The sequence below is a fragment of the Thermobia domestica genome, chromosome 4 (assembly GCF_964235325.1).
Source record: "Thermobia domestica chromosome 4, izTheDome1.hap1.1, whole genome shotgun sequence".
Classification (NCBI taxonomy): Eukaryota; Metazoa; Arthropoda; class Insecta; order Zygentoma; family Lepismatidae; genus Thermobia; species Thermobia domestica.
The window spans coordinates 308,886,081-308,902,603 of NC_137457.1; the positions used below are offsets into that span (position 1 = coordinate 308,886,081).

General features: G+C 36.3%; 1 protein-coding gene across 3 annotated transcripts in view; it reads right to left on the minus strand.

The window, feature by feature from the left end:
• Cep290 (Centrosomal protein 290kDa) overlaps nt 1–16,523 on the minus strand; it is a 242,003-nt gene that overhangs the window by 47,136 nt on the left and 178,344 nt on the right. For all 3 annotated transcript variants that reach the window (XM_081756433.1, XM_081756431.1, XM_081756432.1), the window contains 3 exons: nt 12,943–13,176; nt 8,112–8,284; nt 3,435–3,653 (listed from right to left, as the gene is read on the minus strand). In XM_081756433.1, coding sequence (XP_081612559.1) covers nt 3,435–3,653; nt 8,112–8,284; nt 12,943–13,176 — 626 coding nt within the window. The remainder of the gene's footprint in view (nt 1–3,434; nt 3,654–8,111; nt 8,285–12,942; nt 13,177–16,523) is intronic.

The window sequence follows — 16,523 nt, forward strand, 5'->3', positions numbered from 1 at the left end:
CAGGAAATGCAATTTGACATAAGCGACCTGGTGTCTTCTTGATGATAATGCCCACCCGCACTCAACACGCAAACAAGACACAACATTGAAGAATTAGGTTGCGAACGGCTGTCCCACTCTCCATACAGGCTCAATTTTGCGACGAGTTACTTTCATTTTTTTCCAGTGTTAAAGTCTGCATTGGAACGTGAACGTTTCGAAACAGATGAAGAAATGAAACGGAATGTGAGGGAAGTCCTAAATAGACAAAGTTCTGATTTTTTCCAAAGGGTTTGGACAAATTGGTGGAGCGGTGAGACAAATGCCTGAATCTCAATGGAGGAATTATGTGGAGAAGTGAAGAAGGACACACCTACACATGTATGTGTAATTTACAAATGTATCTTAAAAAATAAATATTTTACAGTTTAGGGAAACTTATATATTGAACGATCCACGTATTTATATTAGATTTGTGCAAATGAAATGTCTTACCTCAACAACACAACACAGGGATGAAATAACGTCACGGATCTAGTATCACAAACCCAGTACACATCGGGCAAACAGACTGGACTGTGTTTTGTTGAACACGGTTGTATAAAATCACATCACAGAGAACAGAACTGCGAATGATTTTTTCTTTACAACTTCAAACTAGGACATCCTGTACAGCAATCAGCGAAAAACATTAACAGAATATTTGGGCCAGGAATGGTGAATGAATGCGCCATTTCCACCCAACTAATATCATGTTCGGATAAGCTCATCAAAAACCAGGGTGTCTACTAAAATTCCAAAATGAAATTTCGTGACTTTTTCGTGACCTTTTCTTTACCAAACCGTACAATTTTGTAACATTCTCAAGAGCGAATTTGGGCGCGAATTAGGCCGAATTTTCATGCACGAGATAGAAGCGTGCTTTGTTTGCAATTTGATAGTGTCAGTAGCCGATCACATACATTTTTGGTGGTGAATTTTGACGTTTTATAAAATAGAATGTTCCAGTCTATATTTATATTCGTACAGATTAAAAAAATCGTGACCCAAAAGCTAAATTTCGTGACTTTTTCTTGACTTTCATGACCGTTTTCTGATTTCGTGACTTTTTCATGACTTTCATGACTTTCGTGACCGATAGACACCCTGAAAACATAGTAGAAGCGGGCTCTCGGAAAACTGCATGCCTTTCACATGAGTTAGGCATACACCATACTTAATGACGTTACCTAATATTCTGTTTTTTTTTTCTTTTTTTTAAAGCATTTACATTTCCGGAAATATTTTTAACTTTAATTTAACTATATATACTGTAATTTCCTATATAATTAATTATCATACACTCTAAGTCCACTAATATTTTTTCTTATTATGTTTTGATTAGAATTCATATATTTTAGGGAAAAAAAATACGGGATACTTTTTCAACATGATTACATTCACATTTCAGTAAATATTTTCAGTTTTAATTTCCTATATTCAATTTTAATTTTGTATTATAGTGAAGTCGTGCACTAGCGTGATCCTCATAACATTACAATCTTATACGACTCACTAGCCTGATGCAAATAAAACTAATTTCGATTCATAGATCAGAGTCATATCAAGTTAAGTCGTGTTTAGTTATTAGCGTATCCGCTAGTGGCGCTATTCTCGCAACGTTAGAGTATTCCTAATTGGTATGACGTTTCTATGGAGATAACTGTCAATTTCTTGGAAATTACATCTTTTAAATTTAAAAATGAGAACACAAATCCACAAATTACGAGACAATTCAGTATCCAGCATAAATTTGTTACGACGCAGGGACACGATCTCGTAGTAAGGAGCAATCCTGTAAAACACTCTTCTGTCCTGTGCAGTCAAATGTATGAATAACAATTCTCAATTAGATGTTATCTACTTTGATCTCTCGAAGGCCTTTGATTCTGTTAGTCACATTCATCTTCTTCATAAGCTTTCCAATAGATTTAATGTACATGGTAAATTTCTCTCTCTAATCACAAGCTACTTGAAGGACCATAAACAGAGAGTTGTTCTTTCAGGGGCGACTTCTAACCCCCAAAACGTGATCTCAGGGGTGCCTCAGGGGAGTGTACTTGGGCCTCTGCTGTTTGTCCTGTATATGGATGATCTCTACACCCACTTATCAGCTCAACCTAGTGGCCTTCTGCTTTTTGCTGACGATTGTAAGTTATACAGAGAAATATCGTGTCTCCATGACACAATTGCTCTACAGGAAGACATAAATTACCTTATAAGCTGGTGTGAAATGTGGCACTTGAAACTGAACAGTAAGAAATGTGACAGTATTACTATTACTTTGAAAAAGTCTCCAGTTCCCTCCACATACCATATCAACGATTCCCCTATCACACATTCTGCTAGTCACAATGATCTTGGTGTCATCTTTGATTCAGAACTCACATTCTCTGACCACATCTCCTCAATACTAAAGAATTCAATGCGCATGTTGGGACTTCTTTATCGATTCACCGAACTACGCACTGTTTCTTCATTAGCAACTTTTTATAAAACTTTAATAGCGCCCAAGATCGAATACTGCTCTCCCATATGGGCCATGGCAGCACCTACACATCTCTCCAGACTTGATTCTGTTCTCAATTTCTTCATCGCTATAGTTCGTTTTCGTGTTCCTGCACTTCGATCATTATCTAAGAAGGAACTCTTGCGACATCTTAATATTTAGACTCCTGAAGTACGCAGAATTACCTCTGACCTGAAGTATCTACATAAAATAGTTAATGGAAACTTAAGATGAAACTATTACTTCAGGAACTATCCTTACGTGTCCCTTCCCGCATTTCGAGCTACCCAGTGTTAGAAATAGCAATTACTTTTACACTCTTTTTTCTATGTTGTTGTTATTGCTGTCTTGTTTTTTTCTTTCTTTTGTTAGCATGTCCCTGTGTAAAATGGCAAAGTTATGCTGCATTTGGGAATTTGTCCAATAAATAAATAAATAAATAAATAACCCTAGTCCTGACAATACTGGCAGCAAATATTTGACGTTCAACATGAGATTTTGAACAACGTATAACATGATACAAAAGCAGGCGTACCCACAGGAAAAGTTTTAAGGGCGCAGATTGCACCAAAGAGAATATTTGGTGGGACATAATTTTTGAATGAAAATGGTACAATTAAACAGCACTAAGAGAAAAAGTATGGTAAATTTGGGGGAAAATGGTAAGTTTTCAGGAATGAATGGTAACTTTCGGAGGAAGTATGGTAAATTTGGGTGGGGTTATGTCCAAGTCTTCGGAAGAATGATCACAACTGTACAAAAGATCAAAAGGAATAATAACCTTCTCACTTTATCATATTTTTTTAAACTTTAATTTTAATATTATTGGTTTCGTTCCTAAAAATTACTATCAAAGAAATGTATTCAAAGCATTTCAGAAAACGCTCTGTAATGATTAGATACGTACCTTTGGTGTAGTTCTTGCATTTCTTTCAGTCTTTCTTCAGCAACTCTCCCATGTTCGGCTTCCAAACGACAAGACTGCAATTGACTCGATAACTTATTCAAATTACTATTTAAGTGCGCGACTTCATCTTCTAGTTCATGAATCTGGGTTAGATACTGGTTTACAAGAGTACTTGTTGGTGCCATATCAACAGAGGGATACTTCATACTGTTCTTCAACCTAAAACAGACATAAGAACTTAATTTCTTGTACAATTATGTCAATCCAGACGATCAAAGCAAAATTACATGTATACGGGTAAATATTTAAATATCACGGATTCAATGATGCACAAAGAACGAAAAAATGCATGCCTGGACCAGAACTCAAAATAAAACGAAACATTTAAGTTTTTACACTTAAACCGTATGCCTTATTCTCCAACTCTTAACCGTATGCCCCGTCTCTCAGACGGCCACCGATATATATGTAGTTTAATAACATATTTGGGATGGTTTATACTTTTCTTAACCACATTAAAAACAAGATATTTTACACTTACACAGACGTACATATATATATATATATATATATATATATATATATATATACAACACTACAATATACATCTACGCTAGAACATATACAATACACAACTACAATGCAACTTTTACGAGGGAGGACCCAAAAGAAATCGGACTTTCGTTCTAAAAAATAATTTATTACATTTTTTTGCAAAATTCTTTCAGTCTCCTTCAAAGTACTCTCCATTAAATGCGATTCATTTCTCCCATCTTCTTTCCCACTGTTTGAAGCACCTCTGGAACTTTTATATCGTCCAATGCGCTCTGTGAAGTTCTTTTTACAGCCTCTACACCATCAAAACATTTTCCTTTTAGATTTTATTTAATTCTCGGAAAATGTCATCATGTTGGTCAAAAAGTTTGGATCACTTTCAATCTGATTTTTCAAGTCCTGGCTCAAATTCAGATGAATGATTTGATCCTGTGTGCAGGCGAGAAACAAACTTAGCGGTAACATGTCTCATTTACAAAACCTCACGCTGACACGAGCTCCAACTCACTCCTGCCTGTTTTGAAATATCATCGATCATGAAACGACGATCCTCGCTGATTTTGGAGCAGATTTGTTCGATGTTTTCGTCGTTTCGAAATGATGAAGGGCACCCAGAATGAGCATATCTTCAACACTCATCTCACCACACTTAAAGCGCCCAAACCAATCAAAAATTGTGTGCGGTTCATAGTATCCTTTTTGAAAGCCAGTGAAGCATTTCGTAAGTTTTCGTTTCCGATTTTCCAAGTAGGAAGCAAACACACACCTTTTCCTTTGAATCTGCCATAACGATTTCGCAGGCGCCAAACGAGAACAGTTCAAAAAACAAAAATACGATCAAACGTTAACCTCCTACGCAGACACCGCTTGGCCAACTGATCTGGGAAGGTCTCTACTAGACCCACCTAGCAGGAGAACTCTCTACTACACCTAGAAACGGCAGCGCTCTTTCAGTCCGGTTTCTTTTGGGTCCCCCCTCGTATTTCAAAAATATAGCAAAATACCTCTAGAAATTCTTGTAGTTGAAACAAGTAATGAAAAATATACTAAGTAGCACGTATGATAGTTCTGTTTAAAAAAAATTCTGATATGTTACTCCCTTTATCCTTCATACTTTGGTATGCGTTCACATTGTTGCAGTCTTTCAGTCCGTGTATGCTCCGTCTGTTAGATGGACTAACACTCAACAATTCAACTACTAAACAAAGATGTCGAGCTAGTACTGACTCGTGGAAATTCCCAGAGGAGCAGGATGAAAGGGCACAAAGGTACTGTGGAGGGGAGGTTTCTAACGCCTTTATTTTTGCTACACCATGGAAACAAAAATATCTCCCCGTCTCACAGACGAGGCATACGGTTTAAGTGTTAACGTAACACAATTATGCCCTTTAAGCCAAGAGAGACCATGATCAACCTCCACCATCCATTAGTAGCATGGACTAGTCATATGTCCACCTTATTCTGACACCATAGCGCCTACGCAGCATTTCGGTAAGTAATAATCACACTTCTCTTCATAATCATTCATGGATGTGTGTAGTCTTCAACCCGTTCCAGTTCCGTAACGATCGAAAATCGGACGCATGTTCTTAGGACTTTTTCGGTTTAATTTCATATGTAGAATCACCCCACGAATTATGTGACATTTCTCCTGAATCATCCTGTATGTATATAATTGATATATAGTGGTCTGGTGATACTTGCCGAGAGGAATGTTTCCATTGTTTCGACTGCTTTATTATTTCTTGAATTGAAGAAAGAATAAACGTTTTATCCATTGATAAAGGGATAAATTAATTTAGAAAAGAACTCATCTCGCGCCGATGTCATTTTAGTCCTACTAAAACTTCATACTATCCTATATTTCTGCCCGCGCTGGAGCCATGGACACGAACATTCTTACCACAAATTGGAAGAAATTACTCAGACATTCTGTAGTTTTTGATCCTGTGATACAGAAAATTCGTCCTGTTATGAGATACTTTCGCTTCTCATTAATTTCTTTCACTGTATACATCTTTTTCTTAGAAAAATCCAGCTTTATGTGTAGAAAGCTTGTTTATGGATATTAAAATGATATTCTGTCTTTCCGATACAGAAATGTCACTGTATAACTGTCCAAAAGAACAGATGACGAAAACACTTTTTTTAGAGCCGAGGATTAAAACATTCTTTTATTTTTGTGATATTAAAAACTGAAGTATTTTCTTAATCTCTCGGGGAAACCAAACAGTAAACAAATAAAAGTAAAATATTTTAAATATGGTATCGAAAAACATCCTGGTAAAAATAGTAAAAGTTAAAAACAAATATTGTAAACACGGAAGACTTTCACAGGAGAAAATAAACAATCCTATTTTCTCAAATCCAAAATAAAAAATGAAAGTATGGAAAATAATTATATATACTTTAAAAATCTTACAAAAATCATCACATTACAATCACAACTCAACCTCAACGCATTCGCACAACATCGTTTACAGTGACGTTCAACTTAGCATTAGTGGTGTGCAGACTCAGCTATCAATTAACTGTGCCTAATCATAAACTTCAGCCAAGTATAAGTACGCAACCACTGTTTACTATTATAATAAAATATGCATATGGCAATCTTAGCGTAAAAACAAAAATATATAACCCCGTGTAAATCAAAATATTATTTATTATCTTCTCCATACCCTCATTTACTTTAAATGTTATTCATTTCCCTCTCATCATTTTAGTAACGGTCATATATTATGTACACATATACAATAAACCCACGTTTTATAATATTCTTTTAAAAATCTATTTATCTCCTTTCAAGCACTATATTATCTGCCCTATGGCAATCTATCAATCATCTGCTTTAATACGTCTTAATTGTGTGCTGATCATCACACCTAAAGTCAATGGACATAGTTCAAATCTTTAAATGTTAAATATTTATAGTGGTTTTGGAATACGAGGAGCAGTCAAAATATTCCCGGAAATTGCTGTAGTTGTAAATTAAAAAAAAAAAAGCGTGCAGTTACTTAATTATCTTCACAGTAGGCACCTTTGGAACACACATACGTGCTCCATCACTCCTGCTATTACTGGAAACGCTGACGAAAGTCTTCTTTTGGTATCTCCCGAACTTCAGCCTCCGTAGCGTTGGTTTTGATCCCATTTTTAGCCCACCTTTGAGGCTCATTTCCAACTTTGGGGACAGCCAAACATCCCATGGTGCTAAAACTGTTTTTTAAGGCTAGCAAAGTCTCTGAATCAGATTTTCCCCAATTTGCACATAAGCTTGATGTTTTGGGCGTTGCTCAAACTGTAACATCGCACTAAGTGATCACCACACACTCCTCTGTTCAGCTACACTATTCATACATTGCCTGTTGTGACCTGTTCACACATGTCAAATTCATAATTAGACAACCTAAGGACTGTACTGTATAAGGGGGCCGCGGTGGCTCAGTGGTAGAGCGTTCACTTCTGGTGCTTGGGGTCCCGGGTTCGATCCCAGCCCCCGCCAAGTGAACTTTGTGGTGGACAAACACCGTGTGCGTGGGTTTTCTCGGGGTTCTCCCGTTTCCTCCCACTTTCTTCATTCCACCATTTCATTCATTACTCATCATCGCCGTCTCTTTTAGCCTAACCGGCATAACCGGCAAAACTCAAAGATTTTGTACTGTATAAGATTCATTGTCTGCGGTAGAGTGTTCGCGTCCATGGCCCCAGTGTGAGCCGAAATATAGCATAGTATGAGGTTTTAACAGGACTTAAATGGCATCGAGTGCAACGTGAGCTCTTTTCTACATTACTCTAGTTTTAAATAGCGTAATTTTGATATTCATCTTGTACAGTCAGCGACAAAAGTTTGTTCTGTTTGATGAAATTAACTTCGTTAATAACTTCAGAATGGAAGAACAATTTGAGTAGTTTCAGTAAATTAAAAAGAATAGAATTTTCTGTACGTTCCAGCTATATTACCGTTATTCCCAAAATAAATTTTACCAAACGGAAATAACTTTTGTCGTTGAATGTACATATATTTGGTAAGTACACAATTATATTTTCAGCTTTTGGCTGTAAATCATGATCTGGATTCCCCTTTCGCTCTTGAAAGACAAATGCCCTTATATGTGCAATTACCTGCTCAATGCATCTTGTTGGTTTGTTAGCTTCAGTTGGAGTTGTCGGATCTCTTCTTGGAACTTAAATGCAGCTTTACTGTGTTCATCACGCTCCTTTTTCAACATTAACTGATGCCTTGATATCGTATCTTCTTTCTGTGTTATGATATCTTGAAGAGTTTGTATTGTACCCTGAAACACCAGAGTTCGCAAGTATTTAGAATAATATACAATCAAATATGGATCAGTGCTATTAACTATACATACACAGGATGGTATAATCATACACAGACAAACTCAAGAAAGTGATAATAGTCATAAAATTAAGCAAGAAATGTTTAATTAATGTGAGTCGAAAGCAGCATCCTTTTACCGTGAGAGGCATTTAGAACCTCCGAAAGTGTGGTGCTCATATAATGCCGAATATATAGTATTGTTTGTTCCGAGAAAAATTTACAAATATCAAAGTACATTGTCGAAACCCTTTGACGGCGGGCGGTCCTCTTCCCTACGCCACTGTCTCTACCGGTTGTATTATCAATATTATTAAATATATAATATAAACATTTTATACAATCGATATTTAACACGTTAGCTGCCATGTGTATAGACTTCCATACACACAGCACCTTTATGCAGTGCCTCGTGTATGGTTTTATATACACACAAATATATATGGCTTTTTCACGTTCGCTCTATAGGTGTGTATGCTATTACATAAATATGACGTAGAAGTCAAAATTTAATATCAACGCCGCGTGTATGAAAAACCATACACAAAGAAAATTATACATTTATGGAGTTAAAACAAAGTATTAGTGGCGGATTGTTGCCCGTGGCGCACAGATGAGAAAGGTCAAAATGTATACTGGCGGTCAACGTGTTAAATATTAACTGATAAAAATTACTTCAGCTCTCAGTCAATTTTGGTTAAAAGAAATGCTACAATGTTCACATTTGTCATCATCAAGGTCGGTAACATAGTCGAAGGCAGGAGAATTATCGCAGGAATGCCTATTACAGTGTTCACACATAACCTGCTGTGGATTCAAATGAGACACATTTTTGAATTTTTATATTTTGTTTACTTGCACACGAAAAGTCTCAGTTTTTGTACTGATGACACAATAGACATTCTACAACGATATAAAATCAGTTAACGACAGAAAGAACACCCTGATTAGCAGCTCACTGACTGACTTTTGCACCTACATTCCCCATCAGCTGTTCGAAGTAGTTTGCACTGAATTAACATATTATTTTTCGGGCTCGTTTTACCAAACATGATATATTTTCTGGTTTATATGGTGGCTGGAATATTTTTGCTTTCTAATGAGCCCAGAATTTCTCAATGAGACGGATTTATGGCACATTTGGTGGATTGCGCTCTTTGCGAAAAACTGCACTCCCTCCCGGTCTAGCAGCTGCTGCGTCCCTATTGCATAGTGAGAAGAAGCTAAATAAAGTCAAAAGATGAAATCACCATTTGAATAGTTTTCTTTGGTAGATGGGATAAGTCTCTTTCGAATACATTCATTTTAATATATATTTTGATTAATTGCACCCACTGCTTGCTTATGAAAATATGGCCGAGAAAGATCTTTCATTCTTATTGCCATTCAAATGAGTAGTTTCTGTGGAAATTTAGTTTTGAACTTAAATTTTACGGATTCAGGGACAGGAATGTCACTTGATTCAAAGTACGACACGTTTCCACTAAAATCATACCCATTCACATCAATATATGTTTCATCATCCTTTGTTACGTCCTTATCATCATTAGAAGCACCAAACTCTCCCTGTTCAGAATGACTTTTTTCTTTGTTTCTCAACTGCATATGGAGCATCCTTTTTTGTCTTCCTTTTGATCCCGAGTTCCAGTAGCCACTTGCTCATAACATCACGACTCACTTCTAATGCAGGGGGCGTGGTGGCTCAGTGGTAGAGCGTTCACTTCCGGTGTTTGGGGTCTCTGGTTCGATCCCAGCTCGCGCCGTGTGGACTTTGTGGTGGACAAGCACCGTGCTCGTGGGATTTCCCGGGATTCTCCCGTTTCCTTCATTCCACCATTTCATTCATTTCTCATAATCACCGTCTCCTTTAGCCTAACCGACATAAGTGTGGGACATAAAACTCAAAGATTTCATTTCATTTTTTCACTTTTAATGCACGTGCAGCACTTGGAATGGTACATCGTCGCTCGCGTCCATCAGTGACACAATCTTCTCTTTGATTTGTTTCGTCATAATAATTTTTCTCTTTCCTGCCTCTTCTGTTTTTTTTTATTATTATTATTATTATTATTATTATTATTGAAATCCCATCTTTGATCCTTTTTAATGTTCTGTACACAGTTGCACGACCCAATCCTTCTTTTTGAAAGTTCTTCACGACTTCAGCGTCAGAGAATCCCGCATTCCTCAGCACGAGTCCGATTGACTTCCGCTTTCGACGGCTTCATATTTCCCTATGACTGTCTCCTCAGCTGATACTACCTGTAATCGGATAACAAAGAGCATAATGTATGAAACAGTGCAAACATCAGTCTGTTAGGATTTGTGTGTCATGAGTAATACGTGTTCAAAATAGTGTCTCATTTGAATCCACAGCAGGTTAGTGGAGCAATTTACCTCTACTTTTCTACACTCACAATAGTTGGGACACGATGATTAGCTGCTGCAAGAAACGATCTAAAGATCATCATCAGGTGCAAATGGTTTAGAGCTTGGTATTGGCGTCGAAGTTTTCCTAGAATTTTTCATGTTTCATTTTGACTAAATCAATGACAAAGAAATACGTTCTCCAAACTTTTGTTAAAAGGATTATGATGCCTAAGCCACATGGTGAATTTTCACTAAATCTGTAAGTTTTCTTGATTCTCATACTTCAGTATTCTGTTCACTGTATTCATAGGCGTGCGCAACGTGGGTGCCATAGGTGCCTTGGCACCCCCATTAGACAAACTTTTTTATGTAGAATTATTACAAACTGAGAAGAGATTACGTGTAAATTATTTCCCGTCTGCATGTGTGCCGTGCATCGCCGACGCAGCGTCGGGTGCAATGACGCTATCTTTTCTTAGGGGAAAGGGGGAAGGGGAAGACGACATTCCATATGGTGGTACTTTAGATCTGACACCCACATTCCCAATGTCCTGTGCACGCTAGTGACTGTATTTAAGAGATGTATCTAAGAATTATTCTAAGGTTTCACTAAGCTTTAAGAAAAACGGTGTGCCCAAAACCGTCAGAAAGGATATTTTTTTGTAATTCTTCTTCCGCGTGTATGTCCTCTAATAGATTTCAAAGCATAGATCAGATAAAATATTGCTCTATGCACATGTCCGTCCATGTACTTGAAAAGTACCTTTGTATCCTTTAAAAAAAATGGTAGCATTAAATTCAAATTCTCTTGCAAAAACTTTTTCAGAAATGTTAACCATTTCCTTGCATAAATATGCACAGATTTTACATGTCCTGGCAGGGGCGAACCCACGAGAGTGGTCCTCCGGGTCCGGACCCCTTCCCTAAATAATAATAATAAAAAATCGTTACTCGGCAGTCATTTTTTACTTTATTAACAAAACTATGGTTCTCTAGAAGAGAAAGGTTGATGTACGTTAAAAAATTGATCTTACATCACATCTGAACTTTTTTTTCTTACAAAAACAGTTTAGTTTTATTATTTTTGCTGAGAATATAGGTAACAGAACTTTAAAATTACTCACCGTTTTATCGAGTGTAAAATACTACCTAGATATAGTGACTACTACTTGTGGACCCCCCCACATAAATTTCTGGGTGCGCGCCCGTGTCCTGGTGCCTTAATTTGAAAGCATTTGATTTGTGGAGTGAACGCAGGCTCCAATCTCCGGCTGTGTTAGCATAAATGAACTGTAGAGTTAAGTCTGTGATTTTTAGCAGGTTTGTTCATAATTTAGAAGTTCTATTTGTATTTCCAATACGATTTCGACAGCCATCAAGTTGTATTAGTACTTCTAATAATGAAGGATTCCATACGCTTCCTATACTTACATATTATTATTATTATTATTATTATTATTATTATTATTATTATTATTATTATTATTATTATTATTATTATTAAGTATTCTGCCTGTTGGCAGGTCCTGGGACTAATGTTTTTCTATTTTCTTTTTTAAAATTTTATTTTAGATTTGAGCCTGGAAATGTTTCTTCCAGGTTTCTCGATCTTTAGCCTCCTCTTTTAGCTCTCAATATTTTCTTCTATTTTTCAAATAATCGTTCACTTGTGTTCTTCTTTCTATTCCTTGCTTTCCTTCTATGGCGGTATGAAGAACACAATTTCTTTGCAAGATGTGTCCAATCCCATTGGCCTTCCTACGATGGATGCTGGTTAAAAGCCTCCTCTTCTTTCCTACCTGTTTTAAAACATTTTCGTTTGTTACTCCCTCCGTCCATTTTATCTTCTCCATCTTCCTCCAACACATTTCAAAGCTCTCTAAATATTTTTTCTCTAACTTCCGTAATATCCAATTCTCTGAACCATAATCCAATACTCCATATATAGCACTTAATCAACTTTCTCCTTAGTCCAATATTAAGCCTGCTATTAAGAGTGACCTTTTCTTGTTGAATGCTTCTTTGGCTATGGCAATTCTCGACCTGATTTCTTTGGTGCAGTAGTGTCTCTCGTCAAAATACTTCCCAGATACTTGAAATTATCAACCTCTTTAAGTTTTCTTTGTTGTACTGCGATCTGTAAGGGCGTCTTTACACGGGATATTCTCATATTTTCGATTTTTTTTAATGTTTATTTACGGGTATAGTTTGGAAATCTAAAAATGTATACCATACAAACCAACTAACCTTTAAAACCAAAACTGCTTCCAGTTCCCCAGTGGTTTCTTTATCTTTGGCGAATTTGTCTTTTGTTGAAGAGATCTCCATCTGAAGTTCTGAAATGATTCGGTTTTTCGTTTGCAGGAGGTTTTCTTTCTCCGTCAGTTGTTCGTTCAGATTATTTGCCTTTCCCTTCAACTGGCTGATCTCAGTCTCGTATTGAATCAATTTCTGGAAATGACCACTGACCAGTTCTAGCGCCTGAAAAGAAACAAAAGTTTGAACTGCATGTTAGAATAGAATATATTACAAACAATAGAATAGAATAGAATAGAATTTATTACGAAAATAATACACAGACTACGTACATAAAAATTTGAACATGTTTACCGTTCATTAAATTTTAACACATGATCTGGATATGAGAAAAGTGTGTGCCAAGATAGTTCCAGAGAACTGTTACAAGGCAGTCTCCATCATTGAATTTTTGGTAGAAAAAAACATTCAGTGGTCCCTCATCTTCTTTATTCGCCGGATTTCAAGTCCCTGTGTCTTCTTTTTATTCCACTTGCACAAAACTAGTTGAAAGGGTGTCATTTTGTACTTTGGATAATATCCAGAAGAACATAACCGACGAGCTGGAAGATATTCCAGCAGAAAGCTTTCAGGACTGCTGCCGAAAGGACAACCTTGATTTGTAAAACCAATATAATTCATCATTAAAAGAATATGTCTCATTACTTATCTAACAAACCTCATACATTTACAAGGTAGGGCGGGGGGGAGCACGGTAGCTGAGTGGTAGAGCGCTTACCTCTGGTGCGTGGGGTCTCTAATTCGATCCCCGGCCAAGTAAGTTTGTGGTGGACAACACCGTGTCCATGGGTTTCCTCGAGGGTACTCCCGTTTCCTCCCACTTTTTATTCTGTCAATTCTTCCATCATCATTCACTTGCTTTAATCATCGTCTCCCTTAGCCTAAAAGGCATAACCGTGGGACGTTAAACTGATATATTTCATTTCATTTCATTTCATTTACACGGTACTTATTGTCAGTTTATGAAAAATGATATCCAGTGTAAAATGTTTCTATAATTTTGATATTTGTAACTTAAATCTGTTTGCATATAATCTGATATCTGAATCTTTAATATTAGAAGTAAGCTAAATTTAATATAACGGAACTTGTCGTTTTCCAGAATTCCAACAGTTATTAATGTTCTTTTACAAATTGTGACGGTTTATTTTATTTTATTTACAGGGCTCATAGTGGTCTGGTTTCTTGTAAACAGTTGAAAAGTGACCAAAAGTACACGAAAAAGTGACCTAAAGCATACGAAAAAGTGACTAAAATCTCATCATGCTCCTTTTTTCCTTTGTCAATTTCTCCATCATCTCTCTCTTTGTTTCGTCTTTTCTTCTTTACTTTTTTTTTTTTTTTTTGAGCTTCCTCCTTTCTTAGGTTTTCTAAGTATGCTTTGTACTTACGGTAAGCAGACTTACCAGATGTAAGAAGCTTCTGAGTAAGTGGAACCAGTTCTGGCCTATTTCCGAATTTCTTCATCCCAGACATTATATTTAACTTAGCATTGAGAGTTTTCAAAGCCATGAAATATTTAAATTCATCACCTACTATTAAGAAGAACATACAAGAAGTATAACACAAGACGAACATGATGAATCACACAAACACACACACATAACGTTGAGCGGAGCGTTAACTATTACAAGAGAAAACTAAAAGACTATTATGAATAGACACAGAAGGGTTCTCGACCCCACCTTGAGAGCTTACGCATCCACCAACTATCCACTGTGCTTTAGAAAGAATAAAAGATGAAGTGACAATAAAGCTGACTGTTTCACATGTGGCAGCAAGTACTGAAGCTTTCAGAAGAGTAATGAGTAACAAGTTTCTGCCTTTTTCCATTTGTTTTTATAATATTTTTCTTGGAAAACTGCCAATGCAAAACATAAATCACACGAAAAAGTCACTTTACTTCCCCAAAAAAGTAACTTTTAGTGACAAATTTGTAAAAAAGTAACTTTTAGTGACCAACTTGAAAAAAAGTAACTTTTAGTTAAAAAAGTGTCTCGCTATCAGTCCTGTATGTATTTATTTAACGTTGCGTATGAATATATAGTAAGAGGAACCCAACGCTCGTGATAGGTTTCCATTGCAAGTGTCAAGGTCAACAGCTGAACTTGTTGAGTTATTTTCATATTTTGTTGGTGTTATTATATTGATGTGTTAAAAATCAGAAAAAGATTCTCTTGTTACGAGGGCCCTTAGTTATTGGTTCCAACTGTAATAATAATAAATCGCATTTTCTAATTTTTTTCGAGAATTTGAGCGGCATTCCACACTTTGTCAAACCTTTCTGAGATTTAATACAAATTTCCTATAGTGTATTACTTGAATAAAATAAAGGTATTACTGGAAGATGGTAATTTATGGAACTTTTTAATTTAAGGCAAATAACCTGTTGGATTATTTCCTTTACGCCTCGAGAGCTACCAACATTGCTTGAGGATAAAGTCAACCAAAGATAAAGAGGTGATTATTTTCATAACCTTAAAACAAAAGAGTCATTTCCGTTCTGCCTAAAGGTCTTCCAGCACTTTGTAGAAAATATTTTCAATGATCTTATCTTTAGGCAGAACGAGAATTCCCGTTTTTTGGCGTGGGGGACCCGGGTTCGATTCCCGGTGGGAGCTCATGTGGTTCGGATTCCACGTTAATCAGTAAGTCCACGTCTCATATAGCCTCGCTGCTGAAAAGGGACGCTAAACTAAAATCACCTCACCTCACCGACAATTCCCGTTTCTGCCTAATCTTTGGAGGCAGGGAATTTTATGCGGGGAGGGATTTTTTTTTAGAGAAACGTAGCACCGAAATGCTTGACCCTAGCGTGTTTTTAATAACGAAAAGAACTGTGATTTTTTTTTTAATATATGAGGTAGCATATAGCAGTCTTATTTTGAGTGTTGTACGTATAAATATTTATTTATTTTAATTCTGAAATACTGATCGAAATTTCTCAGAATTATGCGCCTATGATTCTGTCCGTTTTGTTAAAATTTTCTTTGAGTTTTGTCCTGCACTCGTAATAATCTGTTTAGTAATACTAACAAATTCCATAAGAAGAAAAACTAATATATTCAAGTTTCATCATAAATTTTAGGCGAATTCTACTTGTTCTTCTCGGACAATAACTAGGATACAGTCCTGTTATTAGCAACGTTATTTACATCTACATTAATAGAGATGAACGTGATTTATTTTTTAATACCTGCAGGGAGACAGTTATTCTTGTTACTGAATCTGATACAATTACTAAAGAAAAAATCCCTAGAAAACATCTTTCCCTACAGAGAATTCCCCGTCTCGAAAGAAAGGCAGAACGGGAATTCCTGTTCTGCCTAAAGATAAGATCATTTAAAATATTTTCTACAAAGCGCTGGAGGACTTTTAGGCAGAACGGGAAGACACCAAATATAAATCCTTTGCTTGTTTCTACTGTGTTCGGTGGTATTATTATTATTATTATTATTATTATTATTACCAATCACCACAACAGCAGTAACAACAATGTAAACATTAATTTA